The following is a 24,238-nucleotide window of genomic DNA, read 5'->3' as shown; positions in this document are numbered from 1 at the left end:
TATTAGCACAGATTGATATAATATCCTCCATGTTTTATACTCATCACATATATGTGAGGTCGATGAAGATTCTCTCCTACATTTAATCATGACTTTTCCAAACTTTAGGGGCTCCAGGACCTCCGGGGATCCCATCCATCTCCAGATACAGCTCATTAATTGCTATCCAATGGTCGAGTGGGGACCCAGGAAAAAGTGCAATTACCAGATACGTTATCGAGGCCCGGCCATCAGGTATGTACTGCCAGTGTGCGCGCTGCAATGTTTTCTATGCATTAAATAGATATGGGTGGAGTTGGCCATATTATCTATGGGATTATGATGACATGGCAGCTGCAGGCTCAGCTTTTGTGTCACCATTGATATTTAAGGCACTATATGTTGCACTTGGATAAAAAAGGACGAACATGGTACAAATATAGGAAAATAATCACAATGAGGTGACGTTCTCAAACCGCATTTTTCGGAGAGAGTGCTGTCTATTTTTTTCATGGATAACATGTTATCTGAATCCAAAATCCAATGTTATCCAAAAGCACTTTTCACATGTGCTGTTTTCTTCCGTATTTCAGATGAGACTCAACTATTCAAGTCTATGGGCTCGCAAAAAAAAATATAATTGGATCCAGTATCCAATGTTGATGGGCATATTGCAGTTATTAACATAGGAAACTGTATTTAGTCTTGTAAACCTTATTCACGAAACGAACGCTACACGGATGGCAATACAGACCAAAACGCGTCTATTTTTTTCCAAATGAAAATTGGATGATTTTTTTAGTCTGCATGCTCACTAGTGAAGGACCAATTTATGCCCTTACACTTGTATCAGTTCTGTTGCTTTAATATTCTGGATCCTATAGAGTAATATAATGTATTTTCCCACTTCAGATGAAGGATTATGGGACATACTCATCAAGGACATTCCCAAAGAAGCCACCTCGTACACCTTCAGCATAGACATCCTAAAACTGGGTGTCAGCTATGACTTTCGTGTCATTGCCGTCAATGATTATGGATATGGGACCCCCAGCCCACCGTCCACCTCTGTATCAGGTATAATAAAATTACTGTGTCAATCAAAATATTAACCCAAAAAATCTATGCAATGGCAGAGTAACACGTTTCAGACCATTGTTGGTCCTCTCTGTGCAGAGGATTATAAGGATCGAAAAGTTGATGTCAAACATTACCTGAAGCTCTTTTTTTCCTATAGCCACCAAAGCAAACCCTTTCTATGAAGAATGGTGGTTCCTGGTTGTGATCGCCCTCATTGGTCTCATTTTTATCCTTCTACTGGTCTTTGCTTTGATCATCCGAGGCCAGAGCAAGAAATATGCCAAGAAATCAGATTCAGGTGAGTAAGCATGTGGTGGCCGCCTGGTTTTTTTGGGCTGTTCCCCATACTCCTTCCTCACCATTATCTAATTCCTCCTCATCAGGTTGTAATCCCAAGAATAGCACCCTGGGCCACGGAGAGATGGTGAGTCTGGATGAGAGCAGATTCCCAGCGCTGGAGCTGAACAACCGGCGACTCTCAGTGAAGAATTCGTTCTGCAGAAAGAACGGGATTTACACGAGGTGAGCGGATAACGAAGGAACCATTTATCATACTGTGATGTCACGCCAGGGACAGCAGATTAGAGCAAATTAGGCTGTGTTCACATCACATATGGAGCCTACACTAGGTACATGTGGCAAGAAATATTCCCGTAGAGCTCCATGGAGCCTAACGATTGTTCTCTGGACTCTGCCAGTAAATATAGTCTACTACACGGTATAGAATAACATGGTAAATTACGCCATGTCATACAAATGTAAAAAATGTCTAATATGAATGTACGGTGGTGGCATACATTGGGAGATCCTACGGACATATATCTCCAACAGACTATATATGTGACTGGAACAGAGCCATAGGGTACACGTACACTGTACACGCTTCTTCCAGGATTTATATGGGGACCCTGTGGATTTTGCTTTGCGTCCCCCCCTCAGATCAGCCACCTTGCATATAAAACAGTATAGTCAGAATTATTTATGGGAGTGGTGGTGAATTTTCAGATCATTTTCAACGGATGAAAAAAGTAGATTTCTTGTACCCGGTGAAGTTTCCATGTTCTTCTCCTCTCTGGTGCGTTAGTCTTCGAGCCAAGAACCTCCACTTTCCAGCTAAGTGGTTGGCACAGGGTGCGGCTTGTTTTAAAAGTTGTCTCTGCTTGTTGATATTCACATCTCGTCCTGGTAATGTTCATGGAGTCCTCCCGCTGCCGGAATCACAAAGACCGTTCTGTTAGGGATGTGAACCGTATAAGCAGCTCTTGTGTAACGGGAAGAGAAGTATTGTAGAGTGTTACAGGCTGGCATGGAGAGGGGGACGGAGGGTGGACAGAGGATCCATAGACTCGAAATACACAGGAAGGATCAGAATGATCACCGAGAGGGAATTACACACAATCCTGTATAGTCCTAGAATATTTCTATCACCATCATTTTATAACGAAGGGATGAGTTTTAGAAGAAACAATAACTTATTTGATTTTCTGAATTAAATCCATTTGACATCAAATTTGGATCCTTCCGATTTGCCACTGTAGCAAATGGTTCAAAGCTCATTTAAAGTGCCCCCATAATTATGGGAACAGTTTTGCATGAACTATTGTTTCTGTAAAACCCTTTACATTATTCCCAGCAGCACACCCGCTGTACGTGGCCAGGTGTCCTACAGGATATCCATGATTTTTCACTCCGCATAAAAGATGTGATCAGCGATAATCAACGCAATTAACACTGATCAGTTGCTATTAAAGGTTATTCACATCTTCACGCAGAATTTTTTTTCATTGTCAATCTCATTTCCATTTAAAAATTTAGCAACTTTCTTCACTTAAAATAAAATAAGTTCTACCATTTTGCTGCTGTAGAATGTCTGTAAGTTCTATAACTAGGTGAGTGATCTGCAAAAAATGTTACAAAGCCTTCGGAGCTGTGTTCCTGGCTCAGACAGCACTCTCTGCTCTCCCTCTCTTTTCTATCTGTGTAAGAGATGGCACTATCCTGGGGGTTGTACACAGAGCTCCACAACATGGAGAGGATGGAAAGTATCTCTGTGAGGGCCAAGAGAAAACACGCTATATATAGAGCGGAAAGTATGTGAAGAAAAGTGAAGAATAGAAGATTTGCTGATAATGTGAGCAGTGAATACCACTGGACCCTGGATACACACCGAGCTTACACCCAATCTGCTTTTCTGGAAGTTAAACGCAGAGCTCATTTCCAGCCTACATTACTGGGAGACACACAGAGCTTCCATCCAGCCTATATTACTGGGAAGGATATACAGTACTCGTATCCCGCTTATATTACTGAGAGGGACACATGGACCTCACAACCAGCTTATATTACTGGAAGAGACACACAGAGCTCACACCTAGAGTGTATTATTGGGAGGGATATACAGTGCTTACATACAGCTTATATTACAGAGAGGGACACATGGACCTCACAACCAGCTTATATTACTGGAAGAGACACACAGAGCTCACACCTAGAGTGTATTATTGGGAGGGATATACAGTGCTTACATACAGCTTATATTACTGAGAGGGACACGTGGACCTCACAACCAGCTTATATTACTGGAAGAGACACACAGAGCTCACACCTAGAGTGTATTATTGGGAGGGATATACAGTGCTTACATACAGCTTATATTACTGAGAGGGACACGTGGACCTCACAACCAGCCTATATTACTGGAAGAGATACACAGAGCTCACATCTAGCATATGTTACTGGGAGCGATATGAAGTGCTCGCATCCATCTTTTATTACAGAGAGGGACACATGGACCTCACAACCAGCTTATATTACTGGAAGAGACACACAGAGCTCACATTCAACCTATATTACTGGGAGGAATATACAGTGCTCGCATCCAGCTTATATTACTGAGAGGGACATATTGACCTCACAATCAGCCTATATTACTGGAAGAGATACACAGAGCTCACATCTCGCATATGTTACTGAGAGCAATATGAAGTGCTCGCGTCCATCTTTTATTACTGAGAGGGACACATGGACCTCACAACCAGCTTATATTACTGGAAGAGACACACAAAGCTCACATTCAACCTATATTACTATGAGGAATATACAGTGCTTGCATCCAGCTTATATTACTGAGAGGGACACTTTGACCTCACAATCAGCCTATATTACTGGAAGAGACACATAGAGCTTGCAACTAGCCTATGTTAATAGGAGGGATACATAAAGCTCTCATCCAGCATATATTACTGGGAGAGACACATAGATCTCTCACATGCAGTCTATATTACTGCAAGGATTGTATAGAGCTCTCATCCAGCCTATATTTCTGCGAGAAAAACACACAGACCTCACATTCAGTTGTTATTACTCGGAGGGACACACAGATTCACACCCAGCCTATATTACTGGGAGGGGCACAGAGCTCACATCCAATCTTTATTACTGGGAAAGAAACTCAGCGCTCGTATTCAGCCTATTATTGAGACGGACACTCCCACAAAAGAAAAGTCTGAAACTTGGATCAGACTGCAAACTGCTTATCAGGTCTAAAAATGAATGAAGGAATGAAAATTGCAGACATAAAGTTTGTGCAATTTTACTAACTAGAGTTAACCTCTAACTTATGTAAAAATCATTTTTTCTATTTCAAAGGTGTCCACAACCCAACTTCTGGAAACTCTGTTCCTTATGATAAAGTGATGATTATGAAGGATCATTTTCCTGGACAACTGCCAATTGTTCTAAAATGCAAAAAGCCCATCCCTGACATAACTAATATATTTAGTTTTTTGCCACATATTTCTTCTATTTAATTAATCTCCTTCCTTCCAGGTCTCCACCACGTCCCAGTCCCGGGAGCCTTCACTATTCAGATGAAGACGTGGCCAAGTACAACGACTTAATTCCTGCAGAGAGCGGCAGCCTGACGGAAAAGCCCTCGGAGGTATCAGACTCACAGGTGAGAGCGGTAACAACACTGTGTGATAGACACCTGCCCCATGGGCATCTCAGCTTGTTCTTCACTATGTGGCTGTGAAGCTTCCGACAGCCATGACAGATGATTTAAAAGGAAAACTCCCCTTATAAAACCAACACCCACACATAATGCACATTTACAATTTTGCATCGATTTTTGGTAAATTATAGCAAAAATGTAATTTAGGCCACAACATGTCAACACAGCCATATAGACGTAAGAAGGAGACAGCGGCATTTTCCCACCATATGCAGAATCCTAAAACGTGCGAATCCAGCCCAAGAGGTCTTATTTATCTCCCTCCAAATGACTCCTATGGTTTATGTCATTCAAAAAGGAGGAAAGATTGATAAAAGAAAAATCGGTTACACGTCCTAAGTTCTATTAATTTACTGTAATTTTTTGACTATAAGATTCACTTTTTAGCAAGAAAAAAATCTTGCTAAAAAGTGTGTGGGCCCCTTAAAGTAAGGAGGCAGCTTCCCCTGATCAAGAAGAATGCTGACACAATGTCCTACCCCATCACAGAGAACTATATAGCGGGGGTATCTCAAACCAATATCAGATCAATAGATGTAGCAAATTGGTATAATATTTAAAATATAAAATATAACCTTTAATTGATTCCTTTAAAAACATATATTAAACACAGAGATACAAAACGAATATAACCATGTTCCAAAGTGCAATTGTGCAGTGCTCTATTAAAAACAAACCATGTTGTACTTTCCAGGTATCATATGGCCCAGGACAATGCCGTATTATTATATGTCCAGGTGTCCCCTCATACCTAGAATCTAAGACCATATGACCCTTAAGTATTTGTAGTTATGTATAGACCAGGCCTTTATGTCGTAAATAATATTGTTACTTTTATAGACATATACATCCGGCCCATATACATTAGCTCAACATATATACAGCGTCGGTTAAATGCATCAGGATATATAACACCTCATATAAGCATAGTGTAACCATTTCATAATACCACTATAGATACTGAGACCGCTGTACTTATCTTTAACGCTTCTGTAAAAAACAGATGACCGGGTAGGGTCCGTCTAGAAAGCCCAAAATCATGACCCGATCTCCGCGCTTGTCACCCAACGCGTTTCGTCATTGCCTGACTCATCAGGGGTATCTTATTCTGGCGCATAGCACGCCCGCTGTAAGACAGCTGCCTTTTATAAATCGCGGCATACCGCGGCTTACTGCCATTTCCGGTTGCCTCGTATAGTACTTCCGGTTTGCGCATAACGCCGGCATCTGTTCAGGTAGCTTGCCCCACTTCCTGGGTTTACCAAACAGCCGCCGCGCGTCATGTTTAGACAGGAACTGGCCATACCTATGCCCCACTTCCTGGGCGTTACCAGGCATGTCAGTCTGAATACCACCATATTACGTGATTGGTCTAGGCAATCACCTGACCATCACGTATCCATGGAAACCGCTCGCTTTATCTTATTGCATACGATCTTCTATTGCGGCTTCATTTAGAATAATCATAGATGCCAGTTGCGTCCCCCTATCATTATTTATACGGGACCCAAATTTTTAGGCCATTTTATGATTAATAAAAGGCGTTATGAAATATCCAAAACGCCAAAACCCATTTCATGGACCTTGTCAGGGATTACCTTGTGAATGAAAATAAAACCTTTACACCCTATCAAGGGAAAAAAAGCAGAAAAAAGACTCAGAGTAGCAACTAAAAAACAAATGTAATAATGACATTATTTTTACTTCAATCTGGAAAATAATTTTGTTGCATGCATATAGGAGGATACCACCAACCTCCATATGTCTGTAGGAATTATAGATAGGGTGCCCGCTAAATCTGGCCCTATAGGTCCCTAGCTAGCTGTTCCCTACCTCACGCGGAGGTTGGCACCCTAAATTCCTGCGCAAGTGGCGCCCCCACTCCTCGGCGGCTCTCCCTAAACTAGATAGCCCTATTAAAAACTCTCTACAAGAAGGAAGAAAAGGATAGTGTTTCATTCAATCCTTTGGGATATATAGATTGTATAGTTCTTTTTTTATACTCCAAAGAGAAACTTATTGGATTTTTTCCCTACAATAGGGAACAGCTAGCTAGGGACCTATAGGGCCAGATTTAGCGGGCACCCTATCTATAATTCCTACAGACATATGGAGGTTGGTGGTATCCTCCTATATGCATGCAACAAAATTATTTTCCAGATTGAAGTAAAAATAATGTCATTATTACATTTGTTTTTTAGTTGCTACTCTGAGTCTTTTTTCTGCTTTTTTTCCCTTGATAGGGTGTAAAGGTTTTATTTTCATTCACAAGGTAATCCCTGACAAGGTCCATGAAATGGGTTTTGGCGTTTTGGATATTTCATAACGCCTTTTATTAATCATAAAATGGCCTAAAAATTTGGGTCCCGTATAAATAATGATAGGGGGACGCAACTGGCATCTATGATTATTCTAAATGAAGCCGCAATAGAAGATCGTATGCAATAAGATAAAGCGAGCGGTTTCCATGGATACGTGATGGTCAGGTGATTGCCTAGACCAATCACGTAATATGGTGTTATTCAGACTGACATGCCTGGTAACGCCCAGGAAGTGGGGCATAGGTATGGCCAGTTCCTGTCTAAACATGACGCGCGGCGGCTGTTTGGTAAACCCAGGAAGTGGGGCAAGCTACCTGAACAGATGCCGGCGTTATGCGCAAACCGGAAGTACTATACGAGGCAACCGGAAATGGCAGTAAGCCGCGGTATGCCGCGATTTATAAAAGGCAGCTGTCTTACAGCGGGCGTGCTATGCGCCAGAATAAGATACCCCTGATGAGTCAGGCAATGACGAAACGCGTTGGGTGACAAGCGCGGAGATCGGGTCATGATTTTGGGCTTTCTAGACGGACCCTACCCGGTCATCTGTTTTTTACAGAAGCGTTAAAGATAAGTACAGCGGTCTCAGTATCTATAGTGGTATTATGAAATGGTTACACTATGCTTATATGAGGTGTTATATATCCTGATGCATTTAACCGACGCTGTATATATGTTGAGCTAATGTATATGGGCCGGATGTATATGTCTATAAAAGTAACAATATTATTTACGACATAAAGGCCTGGTCTATACATAACTACAAATACTTAAGGGTCATGTGGTCTTAGATTCTAGGTATGAGGGGACACCTGGACATATAATAATACGGCATTGTCCTGGGCCATATGATACCTGGAAAGTACAACACGGTTTGTTTTTAATAGAGCACTGCACAATTGCACTTTGGCACATGGTTATATTCGTTTTGTATCTCTGTGTTTAATATATGTTTTTAAAGGAATCAATTAAAGGTTATATTTTATGTTTTAAATATTATACCAATTTGCTACATCTACCCATCACAGAGAACCATGCAGGCACAGCTCTCTCCTTCTGGCTGACACTGATCTATCTGATCGGTGCTGGGCAGGAGAGAAAGTTACCAAGACCTTAAGATCTCTAAAGTTGTATGGATGCTAAAGATCCTGAATAGTGCAAGCATCTGGAAGAAACATCAAAATGCTGTAATGTATAGTATGTATGTTTTGATGTTGTAGCTGAACTGTGTTGTAGCTCATCCGTGTTTATGTTAATGATGATGTAGTGAGTTGAGTGTTGTAGCTGCGCAGTGTGAATTTGTGTGTGTGTTTTGATGATATTGCTGAGATAAGTGTGTTGTAGCTGAGTATTGCATGTGTGCTTTGATGATTTAGCTGTTGAATAGTGTAGTAGCTCATCTGTGTCTGTTTTGATTATTATGCAGCTGTGTTGAGTGTGTTGTAGCTGAGCAGTGTAGCTGTTTTGATGATGTTGCTGAACCAAGTGTGTTGCAGCTGATTTGTATCTGTTTTGATGATGTAGCTGAGCGATGCATGTGTGTTTAGATGATGTAGCGGAGATGAATGTCTTGTAGCTGAACAGTGTGTGTTTTTTTAACCCCTTTACCCCCAAGGGTGGTTTGCACGTTCATGACCGGGCCAATTTTTACAATTCTGACCACTGTCCCTTTATGAGGTAATAACTCTGAAACGCTTCCATGGATCCCGGTTGTTTTCTCGTGACATATTGTACTTCATGTTAGTGGTAAAATTTCATTGATATAACTTGCATTTATTTGTGAAAAAAATGGAAATTTGGCGAAAATTTTGAAAATTTCGCAATTTTCCAACTTTGAATTTTTATGCCCTTAAATCACAGAGATATGGCACACAAAAAACTTAATAAGTAACATTTCACATATGTTTACTTTACATCAGCACAATTTTGGAACCAAAAATTTTTTTGTTAGGAAGTTATAAGGGTTAAAAGTTGACCAGTGATTTCTCATTTTTGCAACACCATTTTATTTTTAAGGAACAAAACATCACATTTGAAGCCACTTTGAGGGGTCTATATGATAGAAAATACCCAAAAGTTACACCATTCTAAAAACTGCACCCCTCATGGTGCTCAAAACCACATTCAAGAAGTTTATTAACCCTTCAGGTGCTTCATAGGAATTTTTTGAATGTTTAAAAAAAAGAAAAATTAACTGTTTTTCACAAAAAAATTACTTAAGGTCCATTTTTTCTCCTTTTACCAAGGGTAACAGGAGAAATTGGACAGCAAAAGTTATTGTGCAATTTGTCCTGAGTGTGCCGATACCTGATATGTGGGGGGGACCACTGCTTCGGCGCATGGCAGAGCTCAGAAGGAAAGGAGCGGTGTTTGACTTTTTCAATGCAAAATTGGCTGGAATTCAGATCGGATGCCATGTCACGTTTGGAGAGCCCCTGACGTGCCTAAACAGTGGAAACCCCCCACAAGTGACCCCATTTTGGAAACTAGACCCCCCAAGGAACTTATCTACATATGTGGTGAGAGCTTTGAACCCACAGGGGCTTCACAGAAGGTTATAACGTACAGCCATACAATTAAAAAATCATATTTTTTCCACAAAAATGATCTTTCCACCCTCAATTTTTATTTTTCCAAGGGTAATAGGACCCCAAAAGTTATTGTGCAATTTATCCCGAGTATGCTGATACCCCATATGTGGGGGTAAACCACTATTTGGGCGTATGGCAGAGCTCGGAAGGGAAGCAGCGCCATTTGACTTTTATGGCTGGAATTGAGATCGGATGCCATGTCGCGTTTGGAAAGCCCCTGATGTGCCAAAACAGTGGAAACCCCCAACAAATGACACCATTTTGGAAACTAGACCCCCAAGGAACTTATCTAGATGTGTGGTGAGAACTTTGAACCTCCCAGGGCTTCACAGAAGTTTATAACGCCCGGGTGTGAAAATAAAAAAAATCATATTTTTTCCACAAACATGATCTTTTAGTCCCCAATTTTTTTATTTTCCCAAGACTAACAGGAAAAATTCGACCCCAAAAGTTGTTGCCCAATTTGTCCTGAGTATGCTGATACCCCATATGTGGGAGAAAACTACTGAGTGGGCACACATCGGGGTTCGGAAGGGAAGTAGTGACGTGTTGGAATGCAGACTTTGATGGAATGGTCTGCGGGTGTCATGTTGCCTTTGGAGAGCCCCTGATGTACCTAAACAGTGGAAACCCCCCACAAGTGACCCCATTTTGGAAACTAGACCCCCTAAGAAACTTATCTAGATGTGTCGTGAGCACTTTGAACCCCCCCCCCCCCCCCAGTGCTTCACAGAAGTTTATAACGCCCGGACGTGAAAATAAAAAAACCATATTTTTTCCACAAACATGATCTTTTAGTCCCCAATATTTTTATTTTCCCAAGGGTAACAGGAGAAATTGGACCCCAAATGTATGTGGGGCTAATACACTGTTTGGTCGCATGGCAGAGCTTGGAAGGGAAGGAGCACCATTTGACTTTTTCAACGCAGAATTGGCTGGATTTGAGATCAGATGCCATGCTGCGTTTGGAGAGCACCTGATGTGCCCAAACAGTAGAAACCCCCCCCCAATTCTAACTCCAACCCTAATCTCAGCCCTAGCCCTAACCCTAATGGGAAAATGGAAATACATACATTTTTTTTTTAATTTTATTATTTTTCCCTAACTAAGGGGGTGATAACAGGGGGTTTGATTTACTATTTTTAGCGGGTTTTTATTTTTAGCAGCTGTCATACGCTAAAAGATGCTTTTTATTGTAAAAATAGTTTTTGCATCACCACATTTTGAGAGCTATAATTTTTCCATATTTTGACCCACTGAGTCAAGTGAGGTCTTATTTTTTGCAGGACGAGTTGCCGTTTTTATTGATACCATTTTCGGGCACGTGACATTTTTTGATCGCTTTTTATTCCGATTTTTGGGACGCAGAATGAACAAAAACCAGCATTTCAAGAATTTCTTTTGGGTGGTGCGTTTACACCGTTCCGTGTGCGGTAAAATTGATAAAGTGGTTTTATTCTTCGGGTCGGTACGGTTACACCGATACCTCATTTATGTCTTTTTTTATGTTTTAGCGCTTTTATGCAACGAAAACAATTTTATATAAAAAATAATTATTTTGCATCGCTTTATTCTGCGACCTATAACTTTTTTATTTTTTCGCTGATGATGCTGTGTTGCGGCTCGTTTTTTGCGGGATAAGATGACGTTTTCATAGGTACCATGGTTATTTATATCCATCTTTTTGATCACGCGTTATTGCACTTTTTGTTCGGCGGTATGATAAAGCATTATTTTTTGCTTTGTTTTTTATTTTTTAAGGGGTTCGCTAAAGGGTTTAACTAATGGGACAGTTTTATAGGGTGGGTCGTTACGGACGCGGCGATACTAAATATGTGTACTTTTATTGTTTTGGGTTTTTTTACTTCCAAAAAATGAATTTATTAGGGAATATTTTTTTTATTTTTTTTTTTATTTATTTAGCGATTTTTTATAAATTATTTTTACACTTTTTTTTTTACTTTATTACATTGTCCCAGGGGGGGACATCACTGTCATGTGTCAGATCGCTGATCTAACACATCTCACAGGGCTATGACAGATCAGCGATCTGACACAGGCGCTGCACAAGGCTTCCTCATGCTTGCGCTCTGGAGGCAGTGGGGAAGCCGCCTCCCTGCAGGCCCCGAAGGTCCCCGCCGCCATATAGGATCCAGGGACCTGCAGGGAAGGAGGCCCCCGCAGCAGCGCTGCACATCGCGCTGCTGCAGGGGTCTCAGGGAAGCATGGAGGGAGCACTGCAATTGTGTTTGATCGCAGCGTGCCAGGGGTTAACTTGCCGGGGGCGGTCCGTGACCGCCCCTGACACATAGTTCCGGGTGTTAGCTGTGATAATCAGCTGACACACGGCCGCGATTAGCGGCGCTCCCCCCGTGAACGCCGCTGATCGCTATGACGTACTATCCCGTCCATGGGTATAGGGGCCCGGGTCCCATGGACGGGATAGTACGTCAGATGTCAGGAAGGGGTTAATAATTAATTTTTATTAAATTTTATAAAATTTTACAATCAGAAATGAGACAAAACAACCACAATTTGGCTTACAAATTAGAGGGTCAGAAAGAGTGGAGTACAATTAGAATGAACTCTTAGAAGATATTTCCCCCAGTGGCATCAAAACATATTGTGCATTAGATCAGAAAAAGACAAAGTGCAACAGCAGTTCTAAATGATGCCAAGTTAAGATGACTCCATCCCCATACTCATATTAAAAAAATTTTTAAAACCACAATACGAAATAAAACGAGACACACATAGGGAAGGGAAAGGGAAGAAGAAACCTGTTCAAAAACCAACATGCTCCTAAGTTTTGTTTTGGGCCCTAAAATAGTCCCAGGGAGCCCAGACAGTCTCAAATCTGTCCAAACTGCGCATGTCAGCTATTCTATCCAAAACCTTCTAATAAGAGGGGGACTAGTCTGTCTCCAAATAAGGGCAATCAAACATCTAGCTGCCGCCAACAGATGTAACAGCAGTCTGGACGAATTCTACCCCATCCCTCTAAAGGGAAACATTTAGTAGGTATATAGCAGGGTCCAGCTCAACCTCCACATATAGAACCTTTTGTAGTAATGTTTTTACCTTTTCCCAAAATCCAGTCAACCCAAGGCAAGAACAGAAAATGTGGAACTGAGAACCCGCTGCTGAGCAACAACACCAGCAAATATTTGGGAGCTGGTGGTTCAGTCATTGAAGGAGCTTTTGGAGTGTGTGCCAAAACATCAAAATTGGTTTTCCTTATAAAGGGTGCATATAGAGGATTTGGACGCCTGTTCCCATATATTCTGCCAGCATTGGGGAGACAACGTCATTCCCAGAAGAAACTCCCATTTAACCATATACGGATGTTTTAAGGGGGGAGGGGTCAGTCCAAGGAGAACCCAGTGTGTGTGCTTTGATGATGACATAGCCAAGTTGAATGTGTTATGTAGCTGATCTGTGTGCATGTGTTCTGATGATCTAGCTGAGCTGTGTGTGTTGTGTGCTGAGCTGTGTATATGTTGATGATGTAGCTCAGCTGTGTGAGTGTGTAGCAGATCTGAGTGTGCATGTACTGTACATTCTGCAGCGCACACATATACACAACATTGCTGCAAGTATATAATGTGTGTACTATAAAGCTTTATGTGTACCGTACACATATTGCAGAGAACACTAATAATAAATCTATTATCTCCTATTCTACCGTATGGTGTTAAAATTTGTGATATTCACCCCTCCAATTCTTTACACCTAAAGTCTGAAAAACATTGTAAATCTTTATTATATAGCAAACCTAAAAATCTAGAGAGGACAAGAAAAAAAAGCATTTAAAAATGTGTACTTTGCAACAGAATCTGCTTCCTGGGCCAAAGTCTGGCCCTGGGAAACCAACAATATGGCAGGCATAATAACCAATAGAGCCATGTAAATATAATAAATATCTAAAATGGGTATAAATTGTCGCTACCCCTAGAGTGATGACAAATGATATACAATAATGAAGAGCCTTGCAATTCACATGTACAGATGATATATAAATAATAAAGTATCAAAAGAATATAAAATCAGTAAAAATGGCAATAAAGTGTCTTATGCATAGTCTCTCGGGGGAATTGACTCATAGAAAAGGCATAATTTGGGAGTGAGGATCCCATGCGTTTCGCCATAAGAGGTGGCTTCCTCAGGGGTTCATGTTACTCCAAGCTGTATACATCATTCCAGTCAACATATTCCTCTCTATGACCGTGATTTGGCCTTACTTTGCATGGTGCATCCTACCGGCTCCTACACCCATACAGCCATGTCATATACATATCATACCGCCTTTATTAATGATGACAATTCTGCATTGTCTTATCGCTTTCTGTGGGCTTGAGGTTAGATAATGGGGCTATCATGAGCCAGATAGGCATATACAGAACACGCTGCTCCAGATAGGACATATTGATTTCAGCAACGACACAATGCCCGCGATTGTCACCATGAAAGGCAATCTTTTGAGGTTACAGGGAGTTTCTTTCCCAGGCATGGCCGCACGTTGTACAGGGTGTGTCTAGACCTTAGATACTCCGCAGACAATAAGCAAAAAAAAACTGACCCAGGAAATAGAGAAAATCTGCTGTCTGCAAGCAGCCTTCACGGGAATATTTCTCTGGGGCGCTGGAGGAGAGAAAAAAATAGAAAAAACAACATCTACTAATCCACCAAGGTTGACTTTAACCCATTCATTGCTGCTCAGGAATTATTTTGTCTTGGGTTGTCTCGTAAAACACAATGATTGCTCTTTACCTGTAAATCCAGGTGTCTGTGCGGAATTTACTGACAATTATTTACTTACCCGCCGTATGACCTTCTGACAGGCTGTGTCAAAATGCTGTGATGTTTATGACCCTTTGCTCACCCGTGTAGGCCGCCACTGGGGCCCCACATTTCATTTTTTGTTATGGTGATCTCTATACTGTATGTTTCGCCAGACTATGAAAATAATACCATTGCCCAGGTGTACCCAATCGGGACGGTCCTAACCTCTAGTAGTAAAACCTTACCATGTGTCGTAGTGATGTCATTGTGAACAAGGCCCGAGCAAGACTGAGGCCCAACTATCAACACCAAGCCATGGGAAGCGCTATAAGCGTAATGCCCAGCTCAAAAAATGGGAGGCCACACCATAGCCAGAGGTTAGGACCGTACCAATTGGGGTACACCTTGTCGCGGTGGGAGGAGTATTATGCTTTTTTTGATAAAAAAAAGTGTTTATCAAGTACCCCATGTTATTTACATGCACTATTGATTTTTACTTCCTTACAGCAGGGTATATGTTCATTTTATGCCTATATTAGGTTTTGTCTGTTTAATGGCCATTGTGAACATGCTCCTACACATTGCATTTATACCAACTTATACTCCAGTTCATTTCTTTCTCTTTCGGTTTTGTAAATTATTCAGTGAAATCCCCAGAGTTTGTTTCCATCAGTCCAGTGGGCGGTCCTACTGGTGATTGACAGCTGATAGGACCACCCATTGGACTCATGTCCATTCAAATACCAAGGATTAAAATAAATAAAATGCAAGTTTTACTGAAACTTTTCTTACAAGAATGAACATCATTCTGATCAACTCTGTCATCCTACCTGCATATCAGATACCAATTTCAGCAGGACATGTTACCTTTAAAGGGAACTTGACAGGTCTCCTGACGCTTTTACGCTGCTCCCATGACCTTTCAGACGTTTATTCATGTATTGCACTAAAAGGTTTGTTGCGTTTCGGTCCTGATGAAGACGTTTGAAAACCTTGAAACACGTTGACATATGCCTCACCTTCGTGTTGGATCGGATCTTTGAACCTTTGGACTCTGAACCATCATATTACTCATTTATTGCCAAATTTTTTGGACCTGCACATATATGAGAAAAGTCAACTAAGGCCGGGGTCACACTTGTGAGTGCAATGCGAGAAACTCACACGAGTCTCGCACCTCAATACCCGGCACTGCCGCTGGCACTCGGGACCGGAGTGAGCGGTTGCATGTTTTTCTATGCAGCTGAACACTCCAGTCCGAACCGCCGGTGGTAGTGCCGGGTGTTTAGACGTGAGTTTCTCGCATTGCACCTGCAGGTGTGACCCCTAATATTCAGGATCTCGCTGTACGCTAATAAACCAGGACTAGTCACATCATGCTTCATTGCTGTGGGTCCGTGTACTTTTCTGCGGAGACACACATTGGACTCAAACAGTTTATACTATGGTGCCTGTGCCCAACCACCTTCGCATGTCATGGTCCACCATCATTTATTGTGGACTACTTAGTGAGTCAAAATTCTCAAGTCCATTGCTAGTTATCTTACCCTGAAATCTGCCATTTTTCCCCCACTGTGAGGCTCCAGGACGGTGAACTCTGAATCCCAGGTCCAAAGTGAATTTGATCAAGAAGGGAACTCTGGCACTCATCATGCATTGCTGGCAAAGATTACGATAGTATAGTCTGACCTCTGATCGCTACACAGCAGTGATCTAGCAATATTGGAGGTGAGGCTTCCAGTTGTCCTCCACCCTTTTTATTCTTGAGGGCATCTATTAGACCTTCTGCTGCCTAAAAACATAATTCTTGGGAGGAGCAGGACAGTAACATAGTTCCAGCTACAATGATGATTAAACCAGACAGATGTGAATATATTCAGGGGTGATCAACCCTTTTTGGACATGCATTTAACGTTTTTCACCATGGGTCAGTAGTTGGTTAGTAAACTTCCCACCCTCATTGAACTCAGAATTCCTTAAAGGGTTATATTCATCTTCATAGATGGATTTTGTCAGATTGGCTTGTAAAAACAAGCACTTTTGCAATTTACCACTTTCCTTTTGTTTACAGCTGGTTGCCTAGGCCAGAGTTCCCCAACTCCAGTCCACAAGGCCCACCAACAGGTCATGTTTTCAGGATTTCCTTAGTATTGCACAGGTGAAGCAATTATCACCAGAGCAATACTAAGGAAATCCTGAAAACATGATCTGTTGGTGGGCCTTGAGGACTGGAGTTGGGGAACCCTGGCCTAGGAGACCGACCACTGATTGTAAGCACTGTGCTGAAGCTGGCTGGGATTAGGAGGTAAAAGCACTCTCCAGAGATCCTGGCCAGCTTCAAAACAGCACTTACAAGCTCAATAAAAAAAATATATAATGTACATACTGTGCATGTTCTGCTGTCTATCAGCAATGGTCGGTCTCCGAGGCAACAAGCCGTAAACAAAAGAAACGTTAATATCTCATGAACAGCTGAAAACAGTAAACTGCAAAAGTGTTTGCTATTACAAGCACTATCCGACAATGTCCATTTCTGAAGATGGGAATAACCCCTTTAATAGGTCATTTATATACAAAATGACCCTGCTACACAAAGCGCTGTGTCATAGCCATGCAGGCGTATCCATGGCTGGAAATCCTATTACTAGTTATGCAATTAACACTCTCTAGTTTGATCAATTACAAGAGGAGAAAATCTGCCAGAAAATCCCAGTTTTTATCTACTCGTTAAAATGTCATACTCCTGACAGGGCACTGGTCACATGATGAATTAGATCTATAAGAGCGGGCACAGTTGGCCGCCTGTCAGAACTGACAGCGTAAAATGCCATTACTATGGGAACACCACTATTCTGTACAAGGTAAGCAAACCGCACCTTCTCCAAGACAAATAGGCAGCAGCAGCTTACAGAATCTCTTCCACAGGGTTAAATCCTTGATTGGCAGCGTCCGAGCAGCAGAACGAGTGCCCGGGGTGGTGACCCCGTATCTTCTCTGTGGATCACTCTTGTGATTATTCTTATCGCCCATGTTCATTCCAGATATTCCCGGTCCCGTTCACGCTGAGCATGTCAGTAAACCCACGACAAGTTAGATTTCACATTCAGGAGTCTGAAAAAAGCTGCATGTGGTCATAATGGATGTCATCAATGCTCTGCTGACCCCATAACTGCAGAGTTCTGACCTCCTCTGGTGTTAAAATCAGCACAAACGCTGCGCCCCCGCCAGGAGCTTCATGCCCGAGCAGCTACATGCAGCCTTACATCACCAAACACAATGCCGAGCATCGGATGGAGTGGTGTAAAGTCGCCACCGCTGGACTCTGGAGGAAATGTGTTCTGAGCAATGATGGATCACACTTCTCTGTCTGGCATCTCATGGACGAATTTGATTTTGGTGAATGCCAGGAGGACGTTACCTGCCTGATTGCTTTGTGTCCACTGTAGGATTTGGTGGAGGAGGATAATGTCCATAGGCTTGTTTGTTAGGGGTCAGCCTCAGCCCCTTAGTTTCAGTGACTAGAAATCTTATACAAAAAAGTGATAAAGGTTTAGTTATTCTTTGCTTTCTCTTTTAATTGCAAGCAGATCTGTGGAGGTCCCGGTCCTGAAAAACCCCATTGGTCACTAAAAAAAACCTTCCCGAGAGGCATGCACAAATTCTGTCAGAGTGGCGTATGGGTTCAGTAAAAAGCATAGGCTTCAGTTTGGTGGAGGAGGATAATGCTATAGGCTGGAGGGGTCGACCTCGGCTCTTTAGTTCCAGTAAAGGGAAAACTTCAGCAGAAGACATTGTGTATTCTTCCATCTTTGAGGGCGCAGTTTGTGGAAGGCCCTTTTCTGGTCCCCATGACTGTGCCCAGTCCATAAGGTCTGTACAGACATGGTTGAGGAGTTTGCTGGGGAGAACATGACCGGCCACACAAAGTCTGAACTTCAGCCCCCATCCAACATCAGAAATGCTCTTCTGGATGAAGGATCAAAAATTCCCTCAGACGCCTCCAAAATCTTGTAGAAGGTCTTCCCAGAAAAATAAAATATCAGCAGAGGGGCTGACCCCATAATAATGTCTATGTATGTAGAATGGGAGGTCAGAAAAGCTGCTGTAGTGTAAAGTGGAGGGGACAGATACGTTTGTCCACAAAGTGTATGGTAAAGCAAAGTTTGGTATCCAAAATGTTAATCTGTTTTTACTTTTGCTTTGTATTTGATGCAGGGGAGCGACAGTGAATATGAAGTGGATCAGAACCAGCAGAAAACCCACTCCTTTGTCAACCATTACATCAGTGACCCCACTTATTACAACTCCTGGCGACGTCAGCAGAAAGGCATCTCCAGGGCACATGCCTACAGTTATACAGACGAGCCCGAGGACTCTGAACACTGTATCATACCCAACAGCAACAGCAGTCAACAAGGCAGCCTATATAGACCCAAACCCAGCCGGACTCCAACCCCTCAGCAGCCTCCGAGCCTTCCAACCCAGCAAAACCCCCTATACCGGCCCCCGAGCAGTCTCGCCCCAACATCCCGCGCCCCAATTGCTGGGTTTTCCTCCTTTGTTTGATGACAAACCTTGCAGCGTTTTACCATTCTTTCTTTGAATTTCAAGAAGCAGATAAATATATATTATATATAAAAAAGGTATGTGTGTGTATATATGCATATACATATATAAGATACGAAGAGGGAAGAGACTTCTGGAGACAATCAGTTGCGAATTGAGATCATTTTGCTGCTTCAGTGATGTATACTATTCCAAAGGTTTTGGGTGCAAAAAAAACCACACAAAAAAGCTGGATGCAATGAACCAAGGAAACCTTGCCTCTTTCAGGAGCTTCGGAGCATCCTCATATATAGCAAACGTTTCGCCTCTGGACTGCGGATTCACTTGAGGACCATGCTCACCCCCTTGGGTTCTTACCATTGGATTGTGGACGATATGGAATATTACAGATGCCATGAGGACGTGACGTTGGTATAAATATGCCATAACTGGAGCCAAGGTGGCAACAGGACTAATACTCAACGTATTAATGTGTGAGAAGGCGAAACAATAAAACATTTATAGCAACTTGTAGCTACCAACCAGGGTACAATCATTGGTAGGTGATGGCCTTCATATATGAAAGGAGCAGGAAATTACATCAAATGCCACCGGTATCATACTCGCTGTAGTCCCAATGTATCGGACATGTGTCCTCTGGATCGATGTCTTGGATATTGCTACCATTTTTAATATAAATCCTAAGCTCCTAGCTGGATTCCTCCCAGGATTTGCAGCTATTTGTACATATGCATATTTGATACTAGAAAAGGGTATAAATACAGTACTGGCCGCCTCTGCAGTCACTTTGGGCCCATGGAAAGGGGTGGACACCGTTCCACCTCACCCTCTACAGATACTTCAATGCTTTCTCCAAGGGAGAAAAGAATAGGGGTGGTGATGGTCCAGACCGACGTCGCTCCCAATAGGAGGTCGTAAGCTAGCCCTATTACAAGAGTCACCGTCTCCATTGAGTATGCTCCTACTTACTAGCAGAGAGGACTCTGACAAGTCATTAGTGGGATGTTCTCTCCACCGTCATGTATACCTCCTTGGCAGGGCCGGTTCTATCAACAGAGTTTCCATGGTAGAAGGTGATCTCTACCAATGATAGGTAGATGATTGACCCAGCTTAGGGGAAGGAATTTTTTTCCCTATGGAGAAAATTGGCTTCTACTCTGTGGGTTTTTTTGCCTTCCCCAGGATCAACAATGCAGAACAGCTGCACTAAAAATAGGCTGAACTAGATGGACATAACGTCTTCCATCAGCCTTCAAAACTATGTTACTATGTTAATGCCATCTTCTAGAAGACGGTTAAAGCCGGAGCTTTACTTTAACCCAAAAGTTTGACAGCTGCCTTGATTGTGGAATTGCATCTAATTTAACTATATTATTTGGAGATTGTGGTGATTATAGGGTTTGGGTTGTGAGTGGGTGAAACTATATAATACAAGGATGAAAGCTTTGACGGACCTAGTAATCATTACATCAGTCCTAGAGATTCTAGAGTTATACTGGTTCTTTAACCCTATATATGGAATATGGAGAGATGGCGGTGTGATAATATGCATATAATGTGACTTGCACTGTGATAGTGCCACCTACCATGTGTGACAAATCATAGACCTTGTATCGTAAAGGGATTGTCCCATGAACAACATACAGTATCATCTGCCCAGAGTAGAGGCGATGAGGATAATCTCTGGGGGTCTGACTACTGATCCCGTAGTCTTTTGTGTGACTGGAGCGGTACTGAGCATGTGCGACCACTGCTCCCCACACAGTCTATAGTGGTGGTCGCACATGCTCACTACAGCGCTGTTTCTACAAGGTCTTTCAGGCCCTTCTCTTTAGGATTGGTCGGGGTTTCACCAGTCATATGTTTATCATCTAATCTTGTGGATAGGTGATAAATGTCATATACAAGACAACCCCTTTAGGCCGTGTTCAAACGTAAAATAAATGTTGTGTGTTCTTTCTGCTGGTGTCCGCATCAAAATACACAGTAACCATCTTTGATTTTTTTTTGCCTTTTCCTATTTATTGGAAATGGACATCAATCGAACCAATATAATTTAATGGGCACTGCAGATTAGTGATTTTTTTCACTGATCGAATCTATGTGTAAAAAAAAAAATGTCAGCAGGTCCTGGTTTCCATAAATCAGATGTGACTCATCCAGATGCCACACGGAGACACAGTATAGCACCTGATTTTTATGGTTGCATTGCAATTCTGTAACAGGAAACTGTAAATGGTCCTGTAAATAATTAGTAGCTGCTGGAAAGAAAACAGATTGTACACGGATGACAAGTGAGAAAAAAAATCATCCTAGAATGAGCCCTAGTAGGAAGAGAAAAAAAAATAATTATAAATGCTGGTCTTGCAAATACAAAAAACTTGGGACCCGATTCATCATCACTTTTGAGCCTCCTTTTTGTCTAGTTTTGTGACTTTTTGGGGGGTTTGCACCCAATTCATTATTCTATTTGTGCCTTTTTTAAGTCTATTTTCTATGTGCTCCCCTGTTTTGGGCTTTTTTCCCCACTTTGTAGGCAAAGCTTTTCTATTTCAACTGTTTGCAGCTGATTCTTCATGTGCGACTTTTTAAAAAGTTGCAAAATTTGGCGCAACTCCACTCCAGTTCCTCCACCGCCCAGAGTGTATTTTGGAGTACGCTAGTATTTTGATTCAATTTTTGCAAAGACTTGCAATTTTTAGCAATAAAAAGTCACAAAAACAGTTGTAAGACCGAAAAAAAGATCAATTTTGACTCTGCAGCAAATTGTTTTGAGGAATTTGGCACAAAAAAATGGCAACTAATGCCATAAGGCAAAAGAAAGTAGACTTGGGTAAAAAAAAATAAGTTAAAAAAATGATGAATCAGGGCGTTGTTGCTTTTGGTTGTTGGTGCTGGTCTGGGGCATTTAATGAACCTTTGCAACTGGACCTTACTGATCTCCTTTTACTCTCCGTCACAAACTTGCAGGACAGTATTACAGAGAGTTCTCAAATGGCGAACTGTGGGCAGGACAGAATTTTGGGTCTTGACAGAGGCCAATAATTAAAATTGAAAAATTAGGGAAAAAGTTGAATATGCCAAATGTATGGATTGGGTTGACATGTTTGCTGAGTCGGCACGGTGAGCCCTGATCATCCATTGTAGATCATATTATTTTCAGAAATACAAGCCTCGTGCTCTTATCCCCCAGCACCGTAAATGCCCAGCAGGAAAATAAAGCAAAGCTTCCAGTTTTAGGACGCCCCTATGCTCCCCACCTGCACAGGCCGCCCCCGCACTCACCCCTTGCATAGGCAGCCCCTGTACTCACTCCCCTTGCACAGGCTGTCCCTGTGCTCACGCCCTGCACATGTCGTCCCTACGCTAACCCCGTGCACAGTCCGCCCCTGCGCTCACCCTTTGCACAGAATGTCCCTGTCCTCACCCCCAGCACAGGCCGCCCCTGCGCTCACCCCCAGCACAGGCCGCCCCTGCGCTCACCCCCAGCACAGGCCGCCCCTGCGCTCACCCCCTGCACAGGCCGCCCCTGCGCTCACCCTTTGCACAGATCGCCACCGCTCTCACCCCCGGGACAGGCCTGATGAGCTGATGTATGAATAGTGAATATGATGCCTTTTACTCACCCAGCTCCTTAGTTTCATCGTGATTTCCGCCACTTCATGGTTGTAGATTTAGGTTGCCCAAATATTTAAATTTTTTGTTTATGTTGGATCTATGGGCAGCACCTGCCACTCTCAATCAGAGGATAGGTCAATCAGTACCTTTTTTTGGGGTCATACTCGCCTTTTCGCCAAGGATGTGTGGCAATTTCTTGATCCTTCAATGAAGCAACAAGAATATTAATCAAAGCCAAACATTCATGTTATTGGAAGGTGATAAGACCCAAGTTATTTTATCAGAAGCTAAAAAATTCATTATTTAAGAAAAAAATCCCTCTAAAGGTGGGACAATAATAGTCAGGTCCCTGCAGTAAGATGATGAAAAAGTACAACCACATCAACAGAAGTTTTCACACTAACAAAAAGACTCCCCTCAAGCTCCAGTAATGACAAACGAATGGGCATGTTGAAACATAATATGCTCAATCCTTTTTTTTTTTTACTCCAGATATCTTCCATCAGGGGAGATTTAAGGCACCTTCATACACATTAGATAGTAGGCATGTCCCTGCGAAATAATAGGGTTTGGCCGAACTTTCATCTAATGCGTGTGGCTAGCTTTACACTACTAGTTCTTGTCCTCCTTGTAGGGTTTTGTTGTAGCATCGTATGCATAAACTTGGCCTTATACACAACTTTTTTTATTTTCTTTTTGTTCTGCTGCAGGTAAAAAATATTTATTTATCAACATTTATTATGATCTATGTGTTCCCTCTTAGACCACAAACTAGAAGTCTCTCACTTAACCAAACTCATAGTTTGCATGGACATTATAGGACATTGCATGGCCTATAAGTCTCCTTACACTGGCATGACCAGCACGTCACTCTCCATAAGGAGAAACATTACTCCTTAGACCCCAATCAGAGGCCTCTCATCTAGCCATATAAAATCTCCTTTATTTGCACTGCAGAGGGGTAAATACCCTGAAACACGAGTCTGCAAATGGAGTTTCTTGTTTGGCTTATTATCCCAAGTAATTTGGTAAGGCTCGTTAAAGTGTCTATATTGACGTTTAGGACTGCTACATCCAATGAGTTGTGCTAGAGATCAAATCCTTTTCCTCTCTGAAGAGATTAGATTTGCAGATCTACACCTGATTCATCATAAGCTAATTGATCCCTTTATGTAAAGGGCATGGACTGTATCAGAAAGGACGTCCACGTGTATGCACAATCTTCACCAAATTTCTACGATTACGAAATTAATATTAGTTATCACAAGTTCTGCTGGCTCCCATTTAAA

The 24,238-nt window shown here is 42.1% G+C and overlaps 1 protein-coding gene across 3 annotated transcripts in view; it reads left to right on the top strand.

Annotated features, from left to right (window-relative positions):
* SDK2 (sidekick cell adhesion molecule 2) overlaps positions 1 to 19,844 on the top strand; it is a 920,082-nt gene extending 900,238 nt beyond the window's left edge. For all 3 annotated transcript variants that reach the window (XM_073560296.1, XM_073560306.1, XM_073560313.1), the window contains 6 exons: positions 109 to 234; positions 892 to 1,056; positions 1,217 to 1,357; positions 1,443 to 1,581; positions 4,888 to 5,014; positions 18,981 to 19,844. In XM_073560296.1, the coding sequence (XP_073416397.1) occupies positions 109 to 234; positions 892 to 1,056; positions 1,217 to 1,357; positions 1,443 to 1,581; positions 4,888 to 5,014; positions 18,981 to 19,331 (1,049 nt within the window). In that variant the 3' untranslated portion in view covers positions 19,332 to 19,844. The remainder of the gene's footprint in view (positions 1 to 108; positions 235 to 891; positions 1,057 to 1,216; positions 1,358 to 1,442; positions 1,582 to 4,887; positions 5,015 to 18,980) is intronic.
* Positions 19,845 to 24,238: the final 4,394 nt, after the last annotated feature.

The sequence above is a fragment of the Dendrobates tinctorius genome, unplaced genomic scaffold, assembly GCF_039654945.1.
Source record: "Dendrobates tinctorius isolate UK_male_01 unplaced genomic scaffold, ASM3965494v1 ptg000014l, whole genome shotgun sequence".
Taxonomy (NCBI): Eukaryota; Metazoa; Chordata; class Amphibia; order Anura; family Dendrobatidae; genus Dendrobates; species Dendrobates tinctorius.
Note: the sequence above shows the minus strand (reverse complement) of the source record. Positions and strands in the feature narration are given on the sequence as shown.